We start from the raw sequence: 27,985 nt of genomic DNA on the forward strand, positions 1-27,985 counted from the left end.
TATTGCCTATAAATATGCCATCTCTCCACCACACTAAAAAAAAGGAAAAACCCTCACTTGATTCTTCCATCTGCAGTATTATCTTATATCTCTTCTGTTCTTTGTGGCTAAGCTCTTTGAAAAGGTTATCTATTACAAAGGCTTCCATTTGCTCTCTTCTCTCTCTGATAGCCCCTTATAATCTGACTTCTGATTTCATCATTCCACCAAGACTATTCTCTCTAATGTTACCAGTGATCTCTTGGTTGCCAAATCCAATGGCCTTTTCTCAATCCTCATTCTTCTTGACCTCTCTGTAGCCTTTAACGTTGTTTATCGTTGTCTTCTTCCTGATACTCTCTTCTCTCTAGGTTTTCAGAACCCTTCTCTCCTTTTACTTTTTAGACTGTTCCTTCTCAGTCAGCTTTGTTGCATCTTCATCTGGGTTATGCCCTGTAGCTATAGGTATCCCACAAGGTTCTGTCCTGAGTCTTCTCTTCTTTCTATGTACCACTTCACTCGCTGATCTCATCAGCCTCCATGGATTTAGTTGCCATCTTTATGCTAATAATTCTCAAATCTACCTGTCCTGCCCAATTCTCTCTGCTGACCTTCAATCTCAGAACTTTAAATGCCCTTCTAGCATCTTGAACTGGACATCCAGTAAACATCTTAAACACATCCAAATCTGAACTCATTATCTTTACCTCTAAATCTTCCCCTGTTCCTAACTTCCCAATTATTGTCAAGCCAACACTATAGCCCCACATCCCAGTCCATCAGGCTTGCAACCTAGTTGTCAGTTTTGACTTCTCTGTCTCCCACCCCCAATATCTAATCTGTAGCCAAGGCCCATCTATTTTACCTTTGCAACATCTCTTGAATATGCCCCTTTCTCTCCTCTGACAACCAAAACTTTGATGCAGGCCTTCATCACTTTATACTTGGACTATTGCAATAGACTTCAGGTGGGCCTGCCTGCCTTAAGTCTCTTCCAAGTCCAATCTATCCTTTATTCATCCACCAAACTGATGTTCCTAAAGCATAGGTTTGATCATGTTACCCCCCCCCCCCCACTAAACTCCAATGGCTCTCTATTGCCTCCAGGATAAAAAATAAAATACTCTGCTTGGCATTCAAAGCCCTTCATAACCTGAGCTCCTCCTACCTTTCCAAGATTCTTACGTTTTACTCCCTACCATCTACTCTTGGATCTAGTGATCCTTCTTGCTACTCCATGAGCAAAATACTCCATTTCTTGGCTGTAGGCATTTTCTCTGGCTGTCTTCCATGCTTGGAATACTCTCCCTCCTCTTCTCTATCTACTGGCTTACCTAGCTTCCTTCAAGTCCCAACTGAAATCCCATCTTCTATGGAAAGCGTTTCCCAACCCCTCTTAATTCTAGTGCCTTTTTACTTTGAATTATTTCTTGTTTTTCCTGTTTGTGGCTTGTTTGTGCATATTTGGTTACTTGTTGTGTCCCCAGTTAGATTGTGATCTCCTTAAGGGCAGAGACTGTCTTTTGCCTTTTTTTTTTTTTTTTTTTTGCTCTCCGGTGCTTAGCACATAGAAGGCACTTGATAAATGTTTATTGCCTGACTGCCTGACTGACTAAAGTTTCTTTCAACAATGAGCCTGAGTGGTGATAAAAAGTCATCGAGTAAAAAAAAAGCTCAGGATGACAGCAAGAGCTAGTTTAATCAAAGCTATATTATCTCTTAGGAGGAGGGAGAGTTGAGAAATAGTTTGGAAAGAGGGAACTAAAACATGAAACAACACTATGGATTATTATTAGCATATTTGATAGAGTGTTGGAGTTGGAGTCAGTAAGACCTGAATTTGAAACTTCAAATACTTGCTAGTAGCGTAACCCTACATAGGTCACTTAATCTCTCTGAGCCTCAGTATACTAATCTATAAAATGGAATAAAAATAGTCCTTATATTTCATGGTCACTAGTTCAAGTGATATAATCTATAAATGCTTTCCAAATTTAAGGCACCATATAAATGTGAGTTATTATTACTGAAGTAATATTATTATAAGGAGGCAAATGCAACTTTCGTTTGAAAATTTCTTGTTAGGCTTTATTACCTTGACATTAAAGACAGGGTAGACAATAATTACAGAGTAGAGTGACCAAGAATTTCACATTTTGTTCATTTCTTCAGTCACATCGAAGTATCAGGATGTGATTACTCTTCACTTATAATCTTTGTGTGGACCTCCCGACTCTTCACCCGAAGTTTGTTGACCTGGGATTCAGCAATGTCAGCCCTTTCCTCAGCCTCCTCCAGCTCATGCTGGATCTTGCGGAATTTGGAGAGGTTGACATTGGATTGTTCCTCCTGAGGATATAAAACATATTGGTCAGAAAAAGAGAAGTCTGCATTTCTGATTCTCTTTTTGGGGAAGAAGGAAAATATTTTTGGATGTTGGCAATGAAGAGTGTGGGACTATGGACACCAGCTGACTATTTCCTCCTCATCTTGTTATTTTGGGATTTCCTTCCCAAATTTAAGATCTGTTATGTTGCCACCAAGGCAAGAAAAAGAACACAGATCTAAATCCTGTTTAGTTTCTTGGAGGCAATGTGCTGGGTGTAGGGAATTATCATGCAGTAACCACTGTAGGACTATAGAAGAAAAAAAAAAGAAACATTTGCTTTAGCCAAATGATGTCCAAGAAAGTATACTCACCGCCTCTTCAGCTTGTCTCTTGTATGCTTTCACTTTGGTTTGTAATTTGTCTACTAGGTCCTGAAGCCTGAGGACATTCTTACGGTCTTCCTCAGTCTGAAAGAGTTGATGAATAGGTAATCTCATCATTTCAAACCTCGTTTCTTATCCTTCATTTCTATGGGGAGGGGTAGGGAATGGGGAAGAGAAGGGAGAATATAGTTATATAAAATGGTAGATAACTTCACCTGATAAGTGAGTTCCTTCACTCGTCTCTCATGTTTACGTAGGCCCTTCACAACTTCAACGTTGCGTTTCTGTTCATTGTCAACTTCGTTTTCAAGCTCACGAACCTGGAAAAAGACAAAGTTTAATTTGATTTGGTTTTCAACAGTTTTTGCTAAAACCAGTCGGTGGAATAGGCTGGAAAAGATCTAATATTTAGGATATGTACTCTGGCCTCCAGTTTCTGGATCTGCTTCTTTCCTCCTTTCAGGGCCAGCTGCTCAGCTTCATCCAGGCGGTGCTGCAAGTCCTTCACGGTCTGCTCCATGTTCTTCTTCATCCTCTCCAGGTGGGCACTGGTGTCCTGCTCCTTTTTCAGCTCCTCAGCCATCATGGCTGCCTGGTTAGCAAGTAAACCAAGACAACTATAAATATCAGGTAGTCATATAAATAGATCAAGGAGGGAAACGGATGTGTGTTCTGCTCACATCAGTGATAGCCTTCTTGGCCTTCTCTTCTGCATTCCGGGCTTCCTGAACCACATCTTCCATCTCACCCTGGATTTGGGAAATGTCTGTTTCCAGCTTCTTCTTGGTGTTGATGAGGCTGGTGTTCTGGTTAGAATATTTCAAAAATATGGCACAATTATTAATTTTGATAACATGTGGGTAAAATTAATCTATGCATACATAATTGATAAATACTCCTATTAGAGATAAAGGGCATGCATTTTAGAACATAGACCAAAGTAAGACTATACTCTGTTTCCCTCTTAGCTTCCACAGTCACCTGGCTCTATATTTTAAAATCTTTTTTTCTTTTAATTTTGGAATTTTAGAGTGGTTGGCAGGGTTTTTTTTTATTTGTTTGTCTCTAAAAATAGGTCATTCCTAAAATTAGTCAGTACTCCAAACCCAATCAACATACCTGTCATATAGTTTGAAATTATAAGGAGTCCCTAAATGCATCTGAAACTCAGGTAGGTATTATTACAACAGTTTTGTATTCTTTCTAGAACTTTAAAAAAGTCAAAGGTTGCATCCTATCAGGTGCTAGATATAACATCTAAAATTGTTCCAATCTTTAGAAAATGTTTCTAATCTCTGATAGAAGGCGAGCCCCTTAAAAGTGGGGGCTATTTAATTGTTGTCTTTGTATCTCCAGTGCCTTGGACAGAGCCTGTTAAGGACTAGGTGCTTAATAAATGCTTGCTGACCAATTGATAACAATGAATCTCACCTGGGTGTGTAGGAGTTGCACACGCTCGCTAGCATCCAGAAGTTCTTGTTCAGCTATCTTCCTGCTCCTCTCAGTCTGTTCTAGAGAAGCTCTTAGCTCTTCAATCTCAGCCTGCATCAAGTTAGCTCTCCGCTCAACCATTGCCAACTGCTCCTTAAGGTCTTCTTGGCCTCTGATGGCATCATCCAAATGCAATTGGGTGTCCTATATGTCAAAGGAAAATCACTTTCAGACATCTCAACCCTCTTGTGTTTGCATGTCAAAGTGAAGCTAAGGCAAATGTAGCTTTGTTACAAAATCATTATGTACTTAGACTCTTTTATAACTTACATTCCAAGTATGGCAGAAATGAATTACAAACCTAATTTTAAATTAAATCTCATTAGGACAATCACCTTGTCAAATGGACTCAAAGCTTTTTTAATTTTAATTTTTTAAATTTCTTTTTATTTTTTGTTATTTATTTATTTTTTATTTCCTAGGACCACTGGAAAATGAAAGCTGTAGTCAAATAAAGCAAACTGTGTCAAATCCACCAGTCATTACCAAATTATTTTTAAAGATATACTTACAAATTAACTTTATAAAATTTTAAAATTAAAAAGTTAAAAACTGCCTGGAGGACTTTATAAAAGATCTAGTACACTTAACTCAATTTACCTTCAGGATACTTTGTGTATTCCTCAGATTCCTCAGGGCCTCTGCAGCTTGGCGGTTGGCATGATTCAGCTGGATTTCCATTTCATTCAGGTCTCCCTCCATCTTCTTCTTTATCCTCAGAGCATCATTCCTGCTTCTGATCTCAGCATCCAGGGTGCTCTGCATGGACTCCACAACTCTGAGATGGTTCCTCTTTAGCTGATCAATTTCCTCATCCTTCTCAGCGATCTTCCTGTCAATTTCAGACTTCACCTGGTTTAACTCAAGTTGGATGCGCAGAATTTTTCCTTCTTCATGCTCAAGTGAAGCCTTAATGGGAAAAAAAACCACTTGGACTTCTAAATATTACAATGATGTTTAAAAAACAGTCATTCCCCCTATGTATCTTGATGTAGTGATTTTATTTCTATTATTCTGGAAATTATTGTGACTATGCTTCTGACATGTATTGAAGTGCCACTTAAAAGTTTTTTTTCTAATATAAGCTAAGTTTTAATGACTTTTTTAGTTGATTATTAAATGGATGGAGGAAAAGCAGCATTTGTGGTCTTTCTCTATCCAAGTATAAGTTTCTCAAAAGCAGGGATCAGCTCATTTTCATATCTGTATCACACAGCGACTGGCACACAGTAGGTGCTTAATAGTGGCTTGTTTGCTTAATCGACTGACATATACCTCGGCTTCCTCCAGAGCAGCCTGAAGTTCCCCCTTTTCTTGCTCAATTTGTTTCTTTATTTTCTCCAGTTCATGGATCTGCTTCCCCCCTGTTGCAATCTGCTCAGTTAAGTCGGAAATCTCCTCTGTTGGTTAGTAAACAAAAATAGGAAATCAATTGAGTAATAATTCTAAAAAAGGAAAAGGATTTCCCTCTAGCGTTTTAGAGGTAAAAGAGATGAAAGGCACTCACGCTGCAAGTTCTTGTTCTCTCGCTTCAGGGTTTCCAGGTGATCCAAGGATTCCTCATAGGCATTCTTCATCTTGAACAGCTCTGTGCTGAGAGCCCGGGACTCCTTCTGGGAAGCTTCGAGCTCAGCTTGAGTTTCCTCATATTTCTGTTTCCATTCTGACAACACCTAAAAGGGCAAGACCACTCTCTGTGGTCAAGAGCAATGTGTTTTGCACATTTCCCAAAAGATAGAAACTTCTCTATGAAATACCTTGTCAAAATTCCTTTGCTTTTTATCCAGAGCAGCGCAGGCAGCATTGGACCGCTCTACGTCAATCATGAGGTCCTCCACTTCATTCTGCAGCCGCTGCTTGGTCTTTTCAAGGGAAGCACATTTGGAATTCACAGCTTCCACATGTTCCTCAGCATCTTGTAGGCGTTGGGCTAGTTTCTTTCTGAAAAGATCCATGTTTCATAAGGTGAATGATCAAGAAAAGAATGAAACATGAAATTTAATTTTACAAGGCTATTCTTAAAATATTTATTTTCTCACAATTTTCTGAAAATGAATAGGTTTTTTTTTTTAAATTTTCTCTCAAGACAATCCGTTTCCCAGAATTTCTTTCTTACCAATGGTCTTATCTCCTTATATCTAGCGCAACATTTTGAGGGCTAAGCTTTTATTTCTTCAAAGCCCCAAGATCTTTGTTATTTGTGTGGATATTTGATTGTATGCATATGCATGTGTGTGTATGTGGGGGATAAAGCCTTTAATTGTGATCTGAAAAGGGAGGAAGGACTTATTGAGTGGGAGGAAGTGATATAGATTTTGATATGCTCCATTCTCCTTTAGAAATGTCTGTGAAAGGATATAGCCACAAACTGCCTTTCTGTACATTCCATTGTGAATACGACCAGTTAATGATCTCTGATTTTGTCCCACTCTGAAGTATTGGGGACCTTAGGATTTAGTACTGAAAGAGATTTTAGAGATGATCTAGTCTAATCTCTTATTCTAGAAATGAGCAAAACTGGTCTCCAGAGATTATGTGAATCACCAAAGTCATGGGTAGTGAAAACATTTTTTACTCTTCCAAGCTCTAAATCATTTATTCTTTCCCACATGCTTTCCTAATCTTTGCTATTTCTTGCCCCTTCACCAAAAGCACCTACTTGGCCTCCTCCAGCTCCTCTGTGCGCTGAATGGCATCTGTCTCATATTTGGTCCTCCACTGGGCGACCTCACTGTTGGCCTTGGACATTGACCTCTGTAGTTCAGCCTTGGCTTCCTGCTCCTCTTCATATTGTTCCCGTAACAAGTCACAGTCATGGCGGGCTGACTGCAGGGCATGGGCCAAAGCATTTTTTGCCTATGCAAACGATAAAATATGTGATGTTTACCTTGGATAATGCTATTTCTCCCATTTGCTTCAATGACATGGCATATTTTAAAATCTCAGCAGTGAAATTTTCACCTTAGTCTCCTCTTCAAGCTGCCTCTTGAGTTCCTCAATTTGTTGGGTAAACGCTTGTTTGCCTCTTGACAGCTGAGAAACTAAAGAGTCTTTTTCATCAAGCTGACGTGAAAGTTCACCTGCAGAAGCCCAACATATGAGAAATTTAATGCTTCTAACCAGGAGAAGGTATCATGTCAAACAGAATCATATTAACATTAAAAAAGTCAGGTTGTTTTTCTGCCATTACACTTCTTGTGAAGGAAATGTGTATACTTGTTTTGTTGTTGTATTGTTGCTTTGATGTTGGGAGATTTGGAATAATACGCTCAGTTCTTTAAAGGTCTGCTGGCCTCATTTAATTTCTAGGGGTCTGTTTTTCCTTCCTAGCACTGAGATAATAAAAAGTGATACCTTGAACATACTGTTCACACATCTCTGTGCCTTTGCATAGTTTTTGCCCCATGTTGCTCTTGGAACCTGTATCGCCTTTTAAGGTTGATCTCAAATTCTAACTTCTTCAAGGAGCTTTTCTTGATCCCCCAGTTGCTAGTGACACCCTCCTATTCCCAATCACTTGTATATTTATTTTATTTAAATACTGTATTTATTTATCTATGAGCACATCCTATCCTGCTAGCAGCAAATGAATTCCTTAGGTACAGGGATTGTCTCACTTTTGTAGTTGTGTCCCAAGTACGATATCTGACACAGAGTAAAAGGATTATTACTAAATGATTTTGAGTGATTGATTTCAGAGAACATTTGTCAGTTATATTTTCATATTTTACCATCAAGATTAATTTGAAGAATAACATGGAGCAATTAGTTGCAGAGTTGATTGAGTGATATTTGGTATTTGATAGAAATAGCAAAGAAAGGAGACATTTTCTTCCCCTTCTGTACATCTATTTTTTTTGGAGTGGGGAAGACAGGGCAATTGGGGTCAAGTGATTTGCCCAAGGTCACATAGCTAGTGTGTCAAGCGTCTGAGGCTGGATTTGAACTCAGGTCCTCCTGACTCCAGGGCCGGTGCTCTACTCACTGTACCACCTAGCTGTCCCTCTTTCTGTATGTCTTCAGAAAGATCACAGGATTAGGATTTAGGAGGCCCTAAATTTAACCCTCTTATTTTAGAGTTGACAAAATTGAGGCCTAGAGAGGGTAAATAACTTGCCCAAGATTATATAGGTAGTAAGTGGCTGAGCCAGGATTTGAACCCAGTCCCTCTGATGACAAAAAGTCCAGCACACTTTACACAGGTGTTGGTCTGTAATTACCTGATTCTGTGTGTAAGCGTGCTCTTTGAGCTGACAGGTCATTGATGAGGCGTTGTTGTTCTTCTTCCTTGGTTTTTATTTCACTAAGCTGGTCTTCCAGGGTGCGGCACATTTTTTCAAGATTTGCCTGTGAAATAAGGAATCCCCCCCGAAAGGAATTATAATTTAATTTGCAAGTCTGAAGTCATAGAAAATTCAAAGCTGGTTTACGCTTTTAGCATCACTAAAAATATGTATTATAGGGGATGTGCCTAAAGTCATGAGAATTATTTTCACATGAGGCTTATTTTGCCATCATACCTTATACATAAATTTTTAATAAAAGTAACTTTGCATCAATAAACCAGATAAGTGGGAAGACTGAATATAATTCTTTCTAATAAAATAATTCTAATTAAGATACATAAACAAATGGCCTTCACTATTAGAAATAGTGCTTTATCACTTATAGAACTCTAGCCAACTGGAAGCTCTTCTTCATGGAGTTCAGCCTTAGTTTCTTCTTCTTTTCTTCTTCCTTTCTCCTTCTCCTTCTTCTTCTTCTTCTTCTTCTTCTTCTTCTTCTTCTCCTCCTCCTCCTCCTTCTCCTCCTCCTCCTCCTTCTCCTCTTCTTCTTCTTCTTCTTCTTCTTCTTCTTCTTCTTCTTCTTCTTCTTCTTCTTCTTCTTCTTCTTCTTCTTCTTACTAGCAATATATAGTCAGCAAAATCCCCATTTTCCCAAGTGCCAAATGATTGGGTTGGACTAGATGGTCTCTAAGGTCACTTCTAGCTCTGAATTTTATATTCCTAAAGATTTAATATTCAGTATGGTCAAAAATAGACTTTTGTTTTCCATTTTTCCTTGCAAACAAATAGGAAGAGATGATTTTACAGTAGACCACAGTACCTTGGCTTTGGAGACAGACTCCATGTTACTAGCAAGGTCATCAATCTCCATCTTCAATTCACTCTTTTCCTTCTCCAGTTTCTGCTTGACCCTCTGCAGGTTGTCGATTTGTTCCCCAAGCTCAGCTACACTGTCTGCGTGCTTTTTCCGCAGAGTGGCCGCTGTGGCTTCATGCTGCAGGGTGGCCTCTTCAAGGTCCCTGCGCATCTTCTGGAATTCAGCCTCTCGCTTCTTGTTCATCTCAATCTGAGCTGAAGTGGCCCCGCCAGCTTCTTCCAGGCGCTCGCTGATCTCCTCGAGTTCCCTGGAGAGATCAGATCGCTGCTTCTCAGCTTTAGCCCGAGAGGCGCGTTCTGCCTCGATTTCCTCCTCCAGTTCTTCAATGCGGGCCTGGCAAAAGGGGAAAACAGACCCATTAGCCCTTTCCTGTCAGTGAATGTTTCCTGGAACCCAGGGAAGTGATGACTTTACCTGCAACTCCTTGATTTTCTTCTGCAATTGCATGGCCAATGCTTGTTCATCTTCAATTTTGCTTTGCAGGTTGCTCATTTCGAACTCTTTCCTTTTAGAAAAGCAAGACATGTTAGAATCATAATTCCATAAATTTCCCTTTACTTTTTAAAAATTAAAGATTAAAATCCCTCTGTAATGCTGATTTTGGAAAACAGTTACCTTCTAAGCCAATTGTGCCCTATAAAGCTTTTCCAGTGTCTATTTTAATTCTACTTGGGACACATCATTTTTTTTTCACCAATGTTTTATCTCAAACAGTTTAATAATGGAGTTATGCTATAGTTGTACTTACTTTTTTAATTTTTCATCAAGTTGTGCTTTGTCATTTTCAATATCCATTGTGGATTCTTGGGCCAACTTTAGGTCACCTTCTAGTTTCCTCTTTGCTCTCTCTAGGTCCATGCGGAGTTTCTTTTCTTGTTCCAATGATCCTTCAAGCTGAATTTTTAAATGCATTTTATTAATTTGATTTCTTAGAGCATGAATCCTTTGTCACTTATATGTAGTGAGATGGAAAATTTTAAGTGACACAAATTTCAATTTTTAAAATAATAAAAATCATTACTGGAAAATCAGTTATGTTAAAGATTTCATAAATGTAGTACCATTATTCCTTTAATATAAAGCCAGTTTATTTTATATTAAAGAAGGGAATTATCTTCTTTTTATTTCCAGTTTTAAAATTCTATGAGTCAATGAGTATAAAAACTCTATGAATCTGTGTGTTTTAACACTTACATCATCCACTTGCTGTTCCAATTTGGTTTTGGCTTTAGTCAATGTGTTCACTTTGTCCTCCTCTGCCTGCAGGTCATCTAAAGTCTGCTGGTGGGCCTCTTGGAGGGCTTTCTTCTCTTTGGTGAGCTTAGCAATGTTTTCATCCAGCCCTGCCATCTCCTCTGTGAGGTTTTTCACCTTTATGAGAGAAAATGTTTTTGTGTTGTTTTACATCAAGTGTCATACTTGCACATATCATGCATAATATAATTATTTCATTTTCATGGGCATTACTTATACCTTGTTCTCTGTAGCATGTTTCTCCTTTTCCACCTTGGCTAGTGTCAGCTCAAGGTCATCAATGTCTTTCTTGAGCTCTGAACATTCATCCTCCAGTTTCCTCTTCTTGGCTGTCAGTTCAGCATTGATCTCCTCCTCGTCCTCAGCTCTTTCAGTCACTTCCTTGATTTTAGCCTCAAGTTGGATTTTGGTTTTTATTAGCTGGTCACATCTTTCCTCAGCATCGGCCAGACCTTCTGCTTCCTATGGAAGGAAAAAAAATTGAATTTTCTAAAGCTATGTCTACACATCTACACAGAGCGACTTGTCCAGAAAGCCAAGAAGGCCAAGAAAGAGCCAGTTTTGGGGTTTATATATGCTAACTGGATTTACTGGCTCATCAAACTGACTAGTTAAAAATTAATCTATCAGTTGATTTTGCTTAATAGTGCCCTGAAGTTCTATCATGCTTTTATCATTTAAAAATTCCTTTAACTTCAATTATCTGATTTTGGTCTCAGGACAACCTTGGCATGCAGAAGATACAACCAGAGCAAAAGAAAAGGAGCTGTATAGTAAAGCAGATGCATGACAAAACCAAAATTTACCTATTTCAACGTTTTACTCAAAATAGTCCCTAAATAGGAATATAGATTTTCGAGGAACACCATAAGCCCCCATACTTATTCACATTTCCCTCAAATATTTTAAATATGAAATAGGTACTTAGGAAAGGCAAACAATATGTAATCCTCCGTGTTATCATTTGTGTCCTGGTCTCCTAGCATTCTTAATTTGCAGGGAGAATGTTTTAAATGAGAAAGAGCATTGGTAACTTTAGGTGTGAAATGCCATTGTGCCTAACCTATCTATAAAAGAAAACTTGAAGAAAAGGCAGGTAGGAGAGTGAGAACACAAAGTAATTTTCAGAGTGATTTATTTTGTTTCTTTTCCTTTTAAGTCTAGGATTTAGGCTCTAAGCATATCCACTAAAAGGGAAGAAGCAGCAGACAGTATCTATTGACCCAGATCTAAGAATTCTGTGTGTATTAGAGGTACCTCGTTTATAAGTTAAACTTATTGCATTTCAGATGTCATTGGAAGAGAGATGAAGAAAGGGAAAAAAGAAAAACTCAGTGGCTGTAGAAGAACATATACTAATTCCCTCTTCTCCAACTAGCCATTGTTAAGAGTGGTATGTGTAACTTTCAGCTCACTTTTTGTCCTGGTGAGTACAAAGTACATTTTGATTTATGCATTCCCCCCAAAAAACTCCCAAGGAAACCAGCTCAGTCCAGTCTAACAGCAGGTTCTGGGAAGATAGGACAAAACAAATCAAAGAATATAAGCATGCATACATACATACATACACACATTCACATGCACATAAGTATATACACATGCATATATTATATGTGCATGTATGTATATGTACATATATACATGTACACATATGTTCCTTGATAGATAGGTACATATGTTTGTAAATTTACATTGAATGAACCATATACACATGTGTAAAAATTATTTAGGAAGTGTCTATCTTTTGCTTTTAAGACTTGCTCCAGGTGTTTTTGAAAATTGGACTGAAATAACAATTCACATTCACATAGCACTTAAAGGTTTACTTTCCACAGAAAGCTTGTGAGGTGGGTAATGCAATTATTATCTCCATTTTACAGGTGAGGAAACTGAGGCACAGGGGGTGATTTTGTCAGAGTTACAAACATAGTAAATGCCAGACCGTGGAGTCAAACTTGTGTCTTCTGATTCTGCAACCAATGCCTTTTCCCGTGCATTATACAATAAAGTTTATAGCTTTCTAAAACTATTTTTAAAAATATCATATCTTAGACAGTAATGGTAGAATAACAAATGATAATGGGCATTTAACAATGACTGAATGATTGTTACTATTAAACAAACTAATTGTTGCAGAATGACTATTACAGGATACTCACTGATTGCACTTGGAGAAGGAGGTCATTTTTCTCTTGTGTCAGAGCCACCATCTTTTCTTCCAGTTCCTTTCTCTTAGCCTCAGACTTGGCAAGCTCTTCTTTGGTTTTCTCAAACTCTTCCTTCATGTTGGCCATCTCCTTCTCTGTCTCTGCACTTTTGAGCAGAGGCTTGATTTTGAAATATAGCTTCATCCAGGGCCAGTGCTTGACATTCATGAAGGCACGGACATTGTACTGGATGCAGAAGATGGACTCTCTGTAAGTGAAAATGCATTTAAAAAATAATGAGGCTTATGAAAAATTGAATGTAATCTTGTTGAGGATAGGAATTGTCTCACTTTTGCATTTGTTCCTGTAGTACCCAGAAAAAAATAGACGTTTGAACTAATGTGAAAATATGTTTAATAGCAATGTGTATGTAGAGCCTATATTGGATTGCATGCCATCTTGTGGAGGAGTAGGGGAAGGAGGGGAAGAAAATTTAAAACTTAGGGAACTAAATGTTGAAAACTAAAAATAAATAAACTTTAAAAATTGTGTTTGTCCTTCATTCTCGACAAGGACCATGACATCAGGGAAATGATGACATGACTTGCAATTGACTTTGATTTGAATGGGGAGGGCTGTGCAAGGTCACCAAGGTCTATTAAAAATAGAAATTTAATAAATGCTTATATATTAGTTAATTAAAGATATGTTTAGCAGATTGAATAATAGCATTCAATCAAAAGGAAAAGAAATATAGGCACTGTGAAATGCTAATATGGGCCTCACCTCCTTTCCATCATTTTCCTGAATTCCACCCTCATCAAGTAGCCTCGGCATATGGCTTGAGTGCGTGTGATGAGTTGAGCTAATTTGTCATCTCGCATCTCCTCTAGGGTTCCCAGAAGACCAGCTTTAAAGAAGACCTTGGCAAAAAAGTTAAATTTGATAATTTTCAGTAGAAATTTCAAGTGGAAAGTAATTGTCTAAGGTGAAAATTGTGGTTAGTGGTACCTTGGTGTGCCCAAATTTATACTGGGTGTGGTCAATATCAATGGATCCAAGAAGTTTCTCAGAAGCCTTCTTACTGTCAATGAACTGTCCCTCTGGAATAGCACTTGCATTTAAAACCTTGTACCTATTATAGTAAGAAAATAGCAAGATATTTTCTTCATTAAAAAGGTGATACAACTATTGTAGGTTCATCAGAATAATCACAAATTATGTGAATTCAAGAAAATAAAAACTTAAACACTGTAATTGTAACAACCAAGCTTGGCCCTAAAGAAGAGATCTAAGAATGCCCACCCCCTCCCCTTTCTCTGCAGAAGTGAGAGACTGTGGGCAGAGAATATTGCATATATTAGTGGACTTTATTGATGTACTAGTCAGATTTGATGAACTACTTTTTTCCCTCTTTTTTATTCTTTGTTATAAGCAATGGCTCTCTGTATATTGGAGGAGGAAGGGATATACTGGGAAATGAAGATGATATATAAACAAAAGATACTGATTTATTTATTTATTTTTAATGAAGCCAGGGTAGGCTCTGCTGCTGAAGGGGGCTAAGACTGGTGGATTGCTCGAGTTCAGGAGTTCTGATCAGAAGTTGTCTAAGGGCAACCAGGCTATTTAAAAGGCCATGTGAACCAGTGTAGGCCAGAAACAGAGAAGGTCTAAAGTCCCATGCCAATCAGTAGAGAACCTGGGCCCAGGATGGGCGTTGCACTTCCAGACTGGCCAAGATAAGAAGACTCAGTCTTAAAAATAAATAAATAAACTAGTGAACAAATAAATAGATGGACAGATAGAAAACTAACTAACTAAATGAATGAATTAACAAACATAGTGCCATTTTCCTTCAAATGGAGTACCATCCAGACCAGGATGTTTCCCTGATATAGCAAGCACAATAAATTTAAACTACCCAGAACTTTTCTCTTTTCAGATGACTTTTCAACTGATAATATTTAATGTTTTGTTGTTGAAGAATTGAAAGTAATAGCTGTGTAGAGGACAGATGACATGATATTTAAAGGTGGAAATGATGATAATAGGGAGGCCTTACCGTTGTTTGAAGTCAGCATAAAGGATTCTGCTTGGAAATCCTTTCCGGCAGATTCTGATTCCTTCTAGCACACCATTACACCTTAGCTGATGCAGGACAAGTTCATGTTCCATGGCACCTGAAAAAAACAATACCAAAGCTCATAAATTTTACTTAAAAATCAAAGTAAAAACAGTGGCACCTAATTGAACTTCACCAGTTTCTTACCAGGCGTTTTAGTTTCATTGGGAATGATACACCGTACAAAATGAGGGTGAGTACTTCTAAGGTTGGTCATCAGCTTATTTAAATTCTCCTATAAAACCATATGAAAAGATGTTAATTACTTGTTGCTACTTGAAAACCTTATCAGTGCCCTATCTCACTTCAATATCTCAAAAGGTCAGGGGTTCCATTTGATGTGGATTCTTCTTCCACCAAAGTAGATCTCAAGCCTTCCTTCAAGCTTTAGTGGAAGGTCTTTTTGAGTTGCTGAGGTCAATAAAAATTAATCAGATGAGGGCCAATCTCCTGCTAATGAAAATCATCAAATTTATGTAGACTGGTCCTCAAATAACAGGCACATAGTTCATCACCACATATTTTTAAAGCTTTTTAGGTTAGATAGGGCTTGAACTTTATTGGCATAGCCTTCTAGAGAAGGAGGTAATTTCCATGCTAGGATGTAGCATCAGTCTGTTGGTCAGTTGACAAGCATTTATTAAGCCCTTACTATGTGCTGGGTACTATGCTAAGTGCTAGAGATACAAAGAAAGGCAAAACCAAACATTGTTTTCCAGGAGATTATGATCTAATGTGGGAGACAAAATGCAAACAACTATGTACAAACAAGAAAAATACAGAGTAAATCTGAACAAATATCACAGTGAAAATACTAATATTGTAGGGGAATGAAAAAAGGCTTCTTAAAGAAGTAGTTATTTGAAGGAGTATGTACAATAAGCCAGGAGACAGATACTGGAGGCATGGGGGACGGCCAGCTCAAAGAAATGAAGATGAGGAGATGGACATGTCATGTACTAGGACTTATGGCAGTCGCTCTGGACCATAGTGTACAGGGAGGGGAGTAAAGTTTAAGAAGACTGGAAGGGTAGGAAGGAGCCAGGTTTCGAAGAGCTTTTATCAGAGAATTTTAAATTTGATCCTGAAAGTGATAGGAAGCCTTTTGTTTTTGAGTAGAAGAGTGATCTAGTCAGACCTAAACTTTCAGAAAATCACTTTGGCGGCTTTGTGCAGAATGGATTGGAATGCAGGGAAATATGAGTCCAGGAGACCAGTTAGAAAGCTAAGGGGCTGGACTAGCATAGTATCTATGTGAGTGGTGAGGAGACATAGAAGAGGGATGAGAAGGTTAAAATAATATTTGTCAGTAGACTGACGTGTGGAATGAATGAGAGGAGTTGCAGGTGACACCAAGGTTCTGAGCCTGGGTTACTGGGAGAACAGTGATACCCTTAGAAGGGAAGTTTGGAACAGAGAATGGTGCACATAGTAAGTTTATGATGCCAAAAGGACATCCAGTTGAAAATGTTCAAAAGGCAGTAAATATTTTTGATGATCCTTCATTGTAATTTTGTAGAACTGTCTGAAAAAATTTAAAGGGGTTAGAAAGTGAGTTCATTTATGTTGTCTATGTTGGCAAGAAAAGCTATTGTGCAAGCAGAAGAAAAAAATGTTGAAAAGAATTTGGGGCTCTGTTTAGACTTTTAGACTTCTTGATATAAAGATACCTAACCTTGAAAAAATTTTTTAAAAACTGGGTAACACCAGAGAAATGAAAGCAGACAGACTGTAGGGGCATTTTCATAATGTACTCCTTTAAGTCTCTGTCCAAATGCAGGTGAAGTTTATCCCAAGTACTGACATTTGGAGAAAATTTGAATTAAGCCTTTGATTGTGTGTGCCTGACATAACTGAGTGAAGAAGTTGGATAGGAAAGCTGGTTTTAGTTCAATCTTGCATTCCTTCAATGAGGTGAAAAGGTGTTTTGAGTCTTGAATTTAGAGGAAATTTGTCTTTTGTTACAATATATTTGTAGGATATACAGGGGAAGTGACTTAATAATTGATTAATTCTTTGAGATTTGTTTAGGTTAAAGTTTTCGCTTAGAGATTTTCTAGATCTGTTCATGTGTAACTCTTTTTACATCTTACTATACATTTAAAGATTATATCTTACCCTGAAAAGAGCTGATACCGTCTGGAAAGAAGAACCCTTCTTCTTTCCACCCTTCTTTGCACCACCACCCTCTGAGAAATAAAAAGAAATAAACTAAATTACATATTATCACTTATAATTTTGAAGATTATTCCTGCCCAAATTCCTTTTGGCCCTTAAAATCTGCCCTTATTTACATTGCTACTCTTTTTGTATGCATGCCCCACCTCTTTCAATTATTATTCGTATCAGTATCCTAAAAGAGTACAATTTCACTAAAAGAGATTCCCAAGATAAATAAATCAAAACACAATTATAAGAGGAGGAGGCATAAAGAAGGGGCCTCCCTACCCTGAGCAAAATAGGCCTGCTATTTAAATATAGTTTCCATTGTAGTTCTATGTATTCTATGTACTTAAAATATTATTCTTAAAGGACTTGACCAGATTGTCAAAGGGGTCCAAGACACAAAATGGTTAAGAATCCCTGGCATTAGGAAAAATTACTACCTTCAGAACCAGGTCCTCCAACGAAAAGTAAGGCCAGAGTTTTCATTGAGGATTTCTGGTAGAGCCCAACCACGGTTTCATTCAGGGGATCCTTGTTCTTGTCTAGCCAGCCTGCAATGTTGTAGTCCACAGTGCCAGCATAGTGCACCAAGGAGAAGTGGGCCTCAGCCTTCCCTTTGGCAGGCTTGGGTTTCTGGAAGTTGTTGGATTTCCCCAAATGTTGTTCATACAGCTTGTTCTTGAAAGAAGTGTCTGTTGCCTTGGGGAACATACACTCTTCTTCCAGGATGGAGAAAATGCCCATTGGCTAAGGATAGGGAAGAGATATATAGTTATATTCCTCTAGGAAATGCTCCTCCAATTGTACATGGAAATTTTGTAGCCCATAAAAAACATTTTTTCAGAAGTATATATATTATGATAAACAAATGAAACTATCTCTACTTTGCAACTTCAAATGTTTGAACATAAAACCATCATTATATATGCTAGGGATATGCTTGAAATGTGTTTTCTATAAAGATTTGATATGTAATAGTTTCTCATATAGGAAACTTCACATTCAAAATGAATTTGGGTTGATGTACATACTGTTTCATAGTTTAACTCTCACTATTCTGGAAATTTATATGTATGAAAACTATATTCTATTCTGGTCACAATAACAATAATGAGATGGCCTAAATTGGATAAAAAGAAGAGAAAAGTTACATCTTTTCTAATATAAAATACATCTTATGCTATTTAAAAAAACATATATGCCTATGGAACTATGACTCCATATTGTGAAACATGTGATTATCATGTTTTGTCTTTTAGTTTTCTATTCAAATTAAACTATTAAACAACATGACTGATTGAAAATACCAGAGCGCAAGAAATATCTAATAACACGATCTCTCTGATGGTCTTAAAAACCAGCAGAGTGTTCAAAAAGATATAAAACATTATTTCCTTCATGAGAATTCTGTTCTTAAATTATCAACATATACAGCTATGTTAGGGTCACCAGTTTCTATGCCCTGATGACTAACACAATAGATCCATTTCCAAATGGAGATGATGGGGGCCACTTAACTTCTATAGAAGATAAGTGCCATTTTATCTTTGTTATATATCCTTGCTGTATCAGGGCAAAGTATACTTCTTCCTTTGTTAGGCATTCAGTGACTTGTGAGTGTATCATTTTGTCTCAACATCAAACCTGAACTAAGAGTCTACTGAATTTAGAGTTAGTGCCTACAACAATAGTACTTAAGCGAAGAAGAGAGGTTTCATCTCAGGATATCATTTGTGTTTGGATTTTTACAGGTATTCTGATACATTTTATCAAGGTGAAAAAAGGAATGTACATGCAATGTAATCTAATTTAATCCAATTTGACAGGTTCAGACCTCATATCCATTCAAATATTGTCAATTCTTTTAAGATAATGAAACAAGAATGGATAGTGTCCAAGGAACCCAAGGATAAAATTGTGACAGTCGAAATATATAGCCTTTCATTATTAACAGTCCCTGCTTCAAGGTATTGATGATTTGCAATGATTCTTATCCAAAAGTAGTTTCATAAAAGGAACTCGAAAATTGCTAAGGGGTAGACTTCAATTCCATACAAGATAAGTTAGAATATATAGAAAGGAAAGATCATTGAACATACTCTATTTGGAGAAAGGTAACATCGTTTTAGTGAGAAAAGATGATGCTTTACTGATGTAATTAGTATTTGGAAGAGTAATCAAACATTTTTATTAAGAGGGAAAACAATTTATTTAGATTTTTTAAAAAAAATTGGCAATGTGCTACAAAAAGGCTTTTTTTTTAAAAAATTGAGACAATATTTGATTTTGCTTAGTCATGTATGAAATTATAATAGGAAACTGAGAGCACTCCTTTGAATTAAAAGAAGGATAAAAGAGCACTTTTCTTGGAAGTACGAATGGAAGGTTTCCTAGCAATCCATGTTGAGATCCATTTATTTGTACATGACCTAAAGACAAGAATGCTCCAAGTATGATAATAAACACACACAGAATGAAATATAAAGGCTTCCTACTCCAAGAGGTGAGGAAGCAATTAATTTTAGGAGTGTTGAAAACTCTTGAACAAAAATTAAACTTTTCTTTAGCATTTGAGTAATGGAAAATATATACACACCTTCTCAATGAGCTCAATGCAGGCAGCCAGGTCCATCCCAAAGTCAATGAACTCCCACTCAATGCCTTCCTTCTTGTACTCCTCCTGCTCCAGCACGAACATGTGGTGGTTGAAGAACTGTTGCAGTTTCTCATTGGTGAAGTTGATGCACAGCTGCTCCAGGCTGTTGAACTGAGTGTGTCAAATACAAAACACTCTGAGCAATTGGAAAAAACAAGGGAAGTTGAAGAAAAGCAAATTATGTAGATTCCTCCATTTAGTGATTTGTTTCCCCTAATGACTTACATCGAAGATCTCAAAGCCAGCAATGTCCAGGACTCCAATGAAGTACTGTCTGGGCTGCTTGGTGTCCAGCTGCTGGTTGATACGAGTGACCATCCACAGGAACATCTTCTCGTAGACAGCTTTAGCCAGGGCACCCACAGCGTTGTATACCTTTAAAAAGAATAGTATAGTTCCTGAAGTCAGAGAAAAGAACAAACCCTTGAGTTTCCTTTGGTTGATTTGAATTGTGACTTTAACCACATTCACCTGCTGCACAGTCTGGCCTTTGGTGACAAATTCATTGCCGACCTTCACTCTAGGGTAGCAAAGGGCTTTAAGAAGATCAGCAGAATTCAGATTTTGAAGGTAGGCAGCCTTGTCAGCAACTATAAAAGCACAGAGAGAAGAACAAGGGTGTCATAGCTCAGAAAAATCAAATCTATCTAAACTTTTTGAGAGAAATATGGGGGTTAAGAAGCAGTGACTCTCCAAGAGTAGTTTACGACATGGTATGTATGTGATATTGATGTTTCTAATTCCACAATCCCTAAACTTTTGATTCTGACAAGATTTCATTTACAAAGATGTTTTCTCACTAGCAGTTTGGTCTTATGAATTTTGTTGAACTATTTTTGCAGTGGCAATTTGGAACATATGCTTTGAAAAATCTTTTACCTATGTATGTGGTCTACAGACTACACTGGTGGTCTACTATGAAGCATTAGCTATTTTAGTGTCTTGTTCCCTTACTAGATTGTAAGCTCCACAGAGGAGGGACTATTTCAATTAGTCAATTGACAAGCATTTTTAAAGCACCTTTTTTGTCATTTAGCTTATTAGTCATGTTATGACCCTGTTTAGTTTGCATTTTCAGGTTTTTTGGCAAAGACACTGGAGTGGTTTGCCATTTCCTTCTCTAGCTCATTTTACAGATGAGGAAACTGAGGCAAACAGTGTTAATTGACTTGCCCGGCATCACGTAGCTAGTAAGTGTCTGAGGCCACATTTGAACTCAGGTATCTCTCACTCTGGAGTCACTGTCCACTGTGCCTCCCAGCTGCCTGAACTGATATCTGCCAAGCAGTTTGTCAAACACTGATGATACAAAGATAGAAAGGAAACTGTCTCAGCCCTTTACGAACCTATATATTAGAAGAAACTATATTTTATGCACATGAGTGAACACATGAAATATTTATTCAATTACAAGGTCTTTTAGATGAGGGACTAGGGGTAGGGCTGGAGCTAGCACTTGGGGACCATGGAAGGCCTTATTCAGTATGTGGTACTTAAGCTGAATTTAGAAGGAAGGTGGGATTCTAATGGGTGGTGATAAGGAGGTAAACATTCCAGAAAGGGCAGCAAAGGTACAAAGATGGGAGATGGAGTATACTGTGTGAGGAACAGAGAAAAGGCCACTTGGATTGGATTACAGAGTGTGGACAGGGGAGTAATTCCAATGTCTGGAAAGAAAGGTTGGGACAAGGATGCAAAGAGCTGTAAAAGCTAAACAAAAGAGTTCATCTTCTATTGTAAGGGCAATAGAGAATAAATGAAGTTCACATGGAAATGAAGTGGTCAGTTCTGCGCTTAAAAAAACAAAACAAAAAACTCTGGTAGCAATGTATGGATGAATTGCCTGGACCAGAAAAGTACTTGAAGATGGAAGATCAATTCAGAGGGTATTGAGTTAAATAAGCCATGTGAAAGGAGATAAGGACCAGAACTTACAGTATCTATTTTTTAAATTTTCTCCAACACTTAGCACACTGCTTTTTGTGTAATATATGTGTCGTCAATGTTGTCATCATTGTTAACATTGAGTAATAGTGATATAAAAGTTCAAGGCACTTTGATTTAAATATACTAGTTCTGAGAGAAATTGGTTTAGTTCATTTTTTTACCTCATTTGTTGAATAGGATCAAATTAATCTAGATTGGCTAATGCCAGATCACATATTAACAATAATATCAACAAATAAACAGGAATTTTGCACATTAATACATGTATACATATACATGCACCCACACACACAAAGTATATTGGATAAAGTGCACACTTGCATTATACAGACTATCAGAAAATGATACATACATTTTATCCTTTTCTCCCCCCCCACCTTTTCTGGCATTTTCCCCCCTCTAATGAGATAGAGGATGACTTTGTAAATTAGAGGACAGTTATTATGAAGGGAAATTTATTTATCCCTAGCTCCTCTCCTAATTTAATATATAGTACACTTTTACAATGGGAAGAAATGGGTTCTATAAATATCTTGACAGCAGAGTGGCATTATTTTGAAAAATACCAGTGTGACATCATGGAAGTGATTCATTACTTCTTGTGTACCATATACCCACACACTCCAGAAAAAGACTCAAGTGCATGAAAAACAGTAGTGCATGATATTTTCGATGCTTGCATATCTGGCCCTTCAGTGCTCAGAGGAGGTCGTAGTCTATGTTTGTGAGTTTGAATGGGTACACTTCCTTTTTGCCAGATGTCCTGTGGTTTGAAAGCAATTCGCCATTCCAGTCACAGACTCACAGAATGTTATATAACTAGAAGGGACCTTAGATAATCAAGCATGACAATCTCACTTTAGAAGCGGGGAATCTGATGTCTGGGAAGAATAATTAGTTTGCACTATGCTGCTGGATACAAAAGAAAATACAGGCTAGAGTCAGAGGGAAACTAGAGGGCAATGGAGAGAATTGAATTTGTGTGGAGAGAATTGAATCATGTTCATTTTACATGATGCGTATCGCAGGGACTGATCCTTGGCCATGTTGCTGGAACACTGTTATTCTATTAACAGCTATCTATTGTGTCTTCTCTATACTTAGCACTACAGGATGTACAAAGACAAGATATATTTCTGCGGCAGAACTAGATTATTAGATAAGTCTATTATTCATAAATGCAGTCTAGCACTATCGATACCTTCTGTGCCATCTGGCTCAGCCTGCTCCTCTCGTTGCTTCTGCTTGAATTTCATGTTCCCATAATGCATGACAGCTCCTGTTAGTTTGTAAATGGCCACCTTTTCATCATTAGTGAAACCCAGGATATCAATAGCACTCTGAGAAAAGATTTAACACAATAAATTCCCCAAACTCAATTATCCACAAGCAAATTGCCTTCAAATCTATCTAACAAACATTTATTAAGCCTGTGAAACACTGGGCTAGGCACCAGAGGACCTTCACAGATAAGTAAGACAGACCCATGTTCAAAACACCTACAATTAAACAATGGGGACCAAACATGCAACACAAATAACTATAATACAAGGCAAATGTGATGTGTGTGAAGGAGATTGTCAAATCTGTAGAAGCTCTCCATTGCTGTGATGGGAGGGTCACTCCATCACCTGAAGATTGCTTTAACAATGACAGCAAAGATTCCCTGTTTCTCTATTATTTTCCTTGCTTCTCTTTTTTATTTGTTTAGTTTTTCTTCCTTTCTATTATCCCAGTCCAAGGCACTGAAAGCTTTTCATAACATAGCCCCAATGTAAGCTCCAGGACTGTAAGCTCCAGGACTGTGTATTTGTCTTTGTCTCTCCAGGGTTTAGCTGAATGACTCCTGACTTGACTTGACCTAATCTTTCTGTGCACCCAGAAACTCCCTAAGACAGAGTTGTAAAGCAGATACCACCTTGCATTGGAAGAAGGAGTTTCAAGTGTTATTCCCTATACTGGTGAAATTATAGGTCTGGTAAAGAAAAGGAAAAAATGCTTAACTGTTGTTTATGTTGTTTTCATCCCAGTCATGTGATTTCATTGATATTGGGAACTTCTAATGAACAAACTCGAGTTTCCAGTGAAGATTAACTCTTACTCTATAACTTTGTTCATCTAAGGAGTTGCCTGGGGCCACTGAGAGATTAAGCAACTTCCTCACCTTCACTTAGCAAGTATGTGTCAGAAATGGACTTTGAACCCAGGTGCCCAGATTCTGAGGCCAATTAGCTATTCACTATTTTTAAAAAAATGTTTAAATTTATTTTATTTTTAATTTAAGGGATAAAACAAGCATTTTCATAACACAGTGTAATAAAAATGATTGCACACGAAACTGCATATCTATTATGTACAATTTTCTATTCCTTTTAAATAGGTGGACAAATGAAAGCTGAGTAAATTGGACCAATGAAAATGATTCTTTTGTTTTCCACTTTGTGCTACTTACATCAGTAGCCATTAGCTCTTCTTGGTCATCGATGCTGGGAACAGTGATCTCCCCTTGACTGACAAAGGCATAGTCATATGGGTTGGTGGTGATCAGAAGCATCTCTACATAAATAGGCACATGTAGACAGAATTATTACCTTTATATAAAACATCACAGTAGAAATTATTTGAAAAGTTATTCACTTCAAACACATAGATAAAAAAAGATTGATCCACCAATAAGCTCTGGCTTCTTGTTGGACATGATCTGATAAAAGATATGATAGCTTCTTTCAGCCTTGAGCTGGAAGGTAACTCTGGACTTCTCTAATAGATCTAAAGTGCGTTTAAAGAAAAAATAAAAAAATGTAAATATAAAAATTGAAAACAAGATATGAAAAATAGACAAGAAGATGATTTTTGATTTAATGCTTTAAAGAAAAGAAAGGTTGTATGTCAGATTACATGCTGCCCTGGGGGGGGAAGGGAGAGGGGGGAAATTTAAAACTTATGGAAGTGAATGGTGAAAACTAAAAACAAATAAACTTAAAAATAAAGAAAAGAAAGGCTAAATTACTCTTTTCAAAGCACTTACATGTTTCAATATCAGCAGAAGCCAGTTTCCCTGTGGTGCCAAAATGAATCCTAATGAATTTACCCTTTAAAGGGAAAAATAAGTGATTTTTTATTGTACATGTCAATGGGCATACAGAATTTATTTATGCTTCTGAGAGCTATATTAAGGGATGCTGACATAGCACATAGATGTGACAGTCTTAATACTTAATAAATGAAAAAGAACAGGTGGAAACTTACAAAGCGAGAAGAATTGTCATTCCTCACTGTCTTGGCATTGCCAAAGGCCTCCAGTAGGGGATTGGCACTGATAATTTGATCTTCAAGGGTCCCCTTAAAATAAACAGAGTAAGAGATGAGTGTCTTTGGGGGAAAAGTGCTGAAATGACTCACCTGATCCTCTGCTTTGCCTTCTAACCTAGCTGATATTGCATGTTTCTTATGATTCTAAGAATGAGTAGGAAGGGAATTTAAAGGGATTCTTAACTGAGCTAAAACATTTCAGTATAATTCACTGATACCTTCTGACAGAACTGCCCTTTGTCTTGCTACTTCATTTACCATTTTACCTTGTGTTATCTGGATTCATGTCTGTCCTGTTACTAGATTGTAATGACAATGTGGTCAAGGAAAGTATAAAATGCTTACTAAGTTTTATATCTTCCCTGGTACTAGAGCAATGTTTTACACAAGAAAAAATGATTAATAAATGTTTATTGAATGAATTAAATTTTACGAAGGAACAAATTAAAGAATACTAAAAGTGGGACCTTTTCTGTTGAATATTTCCATTCATTGGTCCTAGTCTCACAATTTTAGTTCTGCTGCATTTCTGAAAGATTGTCGTCAGACCTTTGTATATGTCCTACAATGCTGGTTTTGTATCATTTCTCATTGTCTTCAGTGTCAGGAAGGATTTACCTGCATCTTTCCAGGAGTTGGCTCTTCCTTCTTCTTTTCCCCAGTCACTGCAATTGTTGCAAAGTACTGGATGACACGCTTGGTGTTGACAGTCTTTCCAGCACCAGATTCTCCGCTGCCAACCCAGGTAAGAGAAATGATCAGACTCTCAAACAGTTGTAAGCAATGCAATTATTAACCCCAACCTTTACCTCCCAGTATGATATCTACATACGTGATCAAGATTGACTGGTTCTCCCGGTCTGTGAAAAAGAAATCAAGAGTTTTAAGTATGTTTAACTTCCCAAAAGGAATAAATTTGAACCAAAAAAGTTGTTGCCTTAAAATGACAGCCTACGAATGTGATTCTGAGTTTCCTTTGGTCAAAATTCTAAGAGTAAGTAGATCATAAAACATTCCTCAGCAGGTGAAGTTTACACTCATATAAACTATTGATTATGGAATAATCAGTGATATATAATGCAGATAAAAATGCTCATAGTGAAAATGCCAGCTTCATGTTTCATTCAACCACCTGCCAAGATTATAGCTTAAATTAAATATAATATTATGATATCAATCTCTAATTCAATAATACTTGAAAGTTCTTAATTAAATGGTCTATATAATCCATCTATTGGCTTTCTTGGAACTTTGCTTTTGGCAGAGATGAAGCTCTTCAGCAGTATTTCATCTATTTTGGCATAATTGAAAAGCAGATTGCAAGTTCAATTAAGTTAGCTAAATTGAGTTTAGCTCTAGTTAACTAGAGCATTGGGATAGTCATTCAAGAAATGTTGTCTTCATTTTTGGATATCCTGAACACATTTCCCAATGATTTATTGTTGATTTATTATTGTTTTGGGGGAATGTTTTACTTGCAAGGGACTAGCCCTGGCTGTGCTCTTCATCGCTAGTACATCATCATTATTTCCATTATTAAATTTCTTGTATACTTGAGGGTGATTGGTTAATATTGAATCACTCACCAGTTAGCATGAACTGATAGGCATTGTCAGAGATGGAGAAGATGTGGGGAGGGGCCTCTTGACGCTTTTTGCCCCTGTAGGCAGTCACCACCTCTGGGTTGTACACTGGCAGCCACTTGTAGGGATTGACAGTGACACAGAAGAGCCCTGAGTAGGTCTGTATGAAGAAAGGAAATAATTACAGATTGCGTTTTAGTTCATCATTTTCTCTCTTTAATGACCTAGATATTGATCTGGGTGACCCAGTGGCATGAAGTTTCATGAACTTCAATCACTTAAACATTTTGTTTATGCTCTCACACTGATTGTAAGTTCCTTGAGGGCAGGGGTTATTTTACTTTTGTACTTACATCCCCAGAACCTTTTATTAGCTCTTCAAATTTGAGTTAATGCCAAGCTCAAATGAATTGCTACAGAATACAGGTGTGCACTCACATAAATCATCCAGGCTGCATAACGCTCTTTGAGGTTATACAGGACAGCAGGCTCATGCAAATGAGTCATCATGGCCATATCCTCAATCTTGTCATATTTGGGAGGGTTCATGGAGAAAACTTGATCTTCCTTTACTGTCAGAGTCTGGCCAAAAACAAAAACAAAACTCTCAAAACAGAAAACAAATAGGTATCAACTAAGCTGATGAAAAAAGCTCTTCCCCTCCTCCTCTCTGTCTTTGTGTGTATCTCTGTTTCATTTTCCTTCTGTCTCTCTGTGTCTCTGTCTCTTGTTTCTGTCTCTATCTCTGTATGTCTCTGTCTCTGATTATAACTTTCTTTCTTCCTCTCCTTTCCTTTCCTTTCCTCTCCTCTCCTCTCCTTTCCTTTCCTTTCCTTTCCTTTCCTTTCCTTTCCTTTCCTTTCCTTTCCTTTCCTTTCCTTTCCTTCCTTTCCTTTCCTTTCCTTTCCTTTCCTTTCCTTTCCTTTCCTTTCCTTTCCTTTCCTTTCCTTTCCTTTCCCTTTGCTTCCCTTTCCTTCTCTTTCCTTCCCTTCCTCTCCCTTCCTTCCTTCTTCCTCCTCCCTCCTTCCCTTCCTTCCTTCCTTCCTTCCTTCCTTCCTTCCTTCCTTCCTTCCTTCCTTCCTTTTCCTCTTCCTCCTTTTCCTGCTCCTTTTTCTCTCTCTCTGTCTGTCTGTCTCTGTCTTTCTGTCTCTCTGTCTGTGTCTCTCTCTGTCTGTGTCTCTCTCTGTCTCTTCCCTCCCCACCGCCCCTTACTCACCGCTCCAGCTTCAGTCTTCACTGTCACCTTTCCCCCTTCCCTACTCTGGATGACACTTTTCACATAGGATTCCTTGGGCTCCGCAACAAAGACAGAGTTCTTCGCATCAAAAGGCTTGTTCTGGGCTTCAATCCGCTCCTTCTCAGACTTCCTGAGGTAAGGAGCGGCCTCCCCAAAAACAGCCATCTCAGCATCTGAACTCATGGCTGCAGTTTATTGGTGGCAGCACAGTTC

General features: G+C 37.7%; 1 protein-coding gene across 3 annotated transcripts; it reads right to left on the bottom strand.

Annotated features, from left to right (window-relative positions):
* Positions 1–2,175: 2,175 nt before the first annotated feature.
* Positions 2,176–27,955, bottom strand: LOC118846280 (myosin-4). Of its 3 annotated transcripts, none has more exons than XM_036754629.1 (38): positions 27,752–27,955; positions 26,974–27,117; positions 26,539–26,695; positions 25,785–25,812; positions 25,578–25,685; positions 24,890–24,986; positions 24,669–24,732; positions 24,311–24,409; positions 24,093–24,196; positions 22,842–22,980; positions 20,165–20,283; positions 19,919–20,068; positions 19,634–19,804; positions 17,475–17,784; positions 16,990–17,060; positions 15,019–15,106; positions 14,812–14,929; positions 13,758–13,881; positions 13,533–13,669; positions 12,759–13,014; positions 10,819–11,061; positions 10,540–10,716; positions 10,094–10,239; positions 9,760–9,850; positions 9,289–9,678; positions 8,403–8,529; positions 7,144–7,262; positions 6,842–7,038; positions 5,940–6,123; positions 5,690–5,855; positions 5,458–5,582; positions 4,783–5,091; positions 4,123–4,326; positions 3,372–3,497; positions 3,113–3,283; positions 2,907–3,011; positions 2,680–2,775; positions 2,176–2,328 (listed from the first exon to the last, which is right to left on the bottom strand). In XM_036754629.1, exons 1-38 carry the CDS (start codon positions 27,953–27,955, stop codon positions 2,176–2,178), a joined length of 5,817 nt encoding a protein of 1,938 aa, XP_036610524.1. The 3 variants fall into 3 exon arrangements, with proteins under 3 accessions (XP_036610524.1, XP_036610523.1, XP_036610522.1); XM_036754628.1 differs by having other exon boundaries at positions 17,478–17,784; positions 24,890–24,982; positions 25,571–25,685; XM_036754627.1 differs by having other exon boundaries at positions 24,890–24,982; positions 25,571–25,685.
* Positions 27,956–27,985: the final 30 nt, after the last annotated feature.

Source organism: Trichosurus vulpecula, chromosome 4 (assembly GCF_011100635.1).
Source record: "Trichosurus vulpecula isolate mTriVul1 chromosome 4, mTriVul1.pri, whole genome shotgun sequence".
In the NCBI taxonomy this organism is placed as follows: domain Eukaryota; kingdom Metazoa; phylum Chordata; class Mammalia; order Diprotodontia; family Phalangeridae; genus Trichosurus; species Trichosurus vulpecula.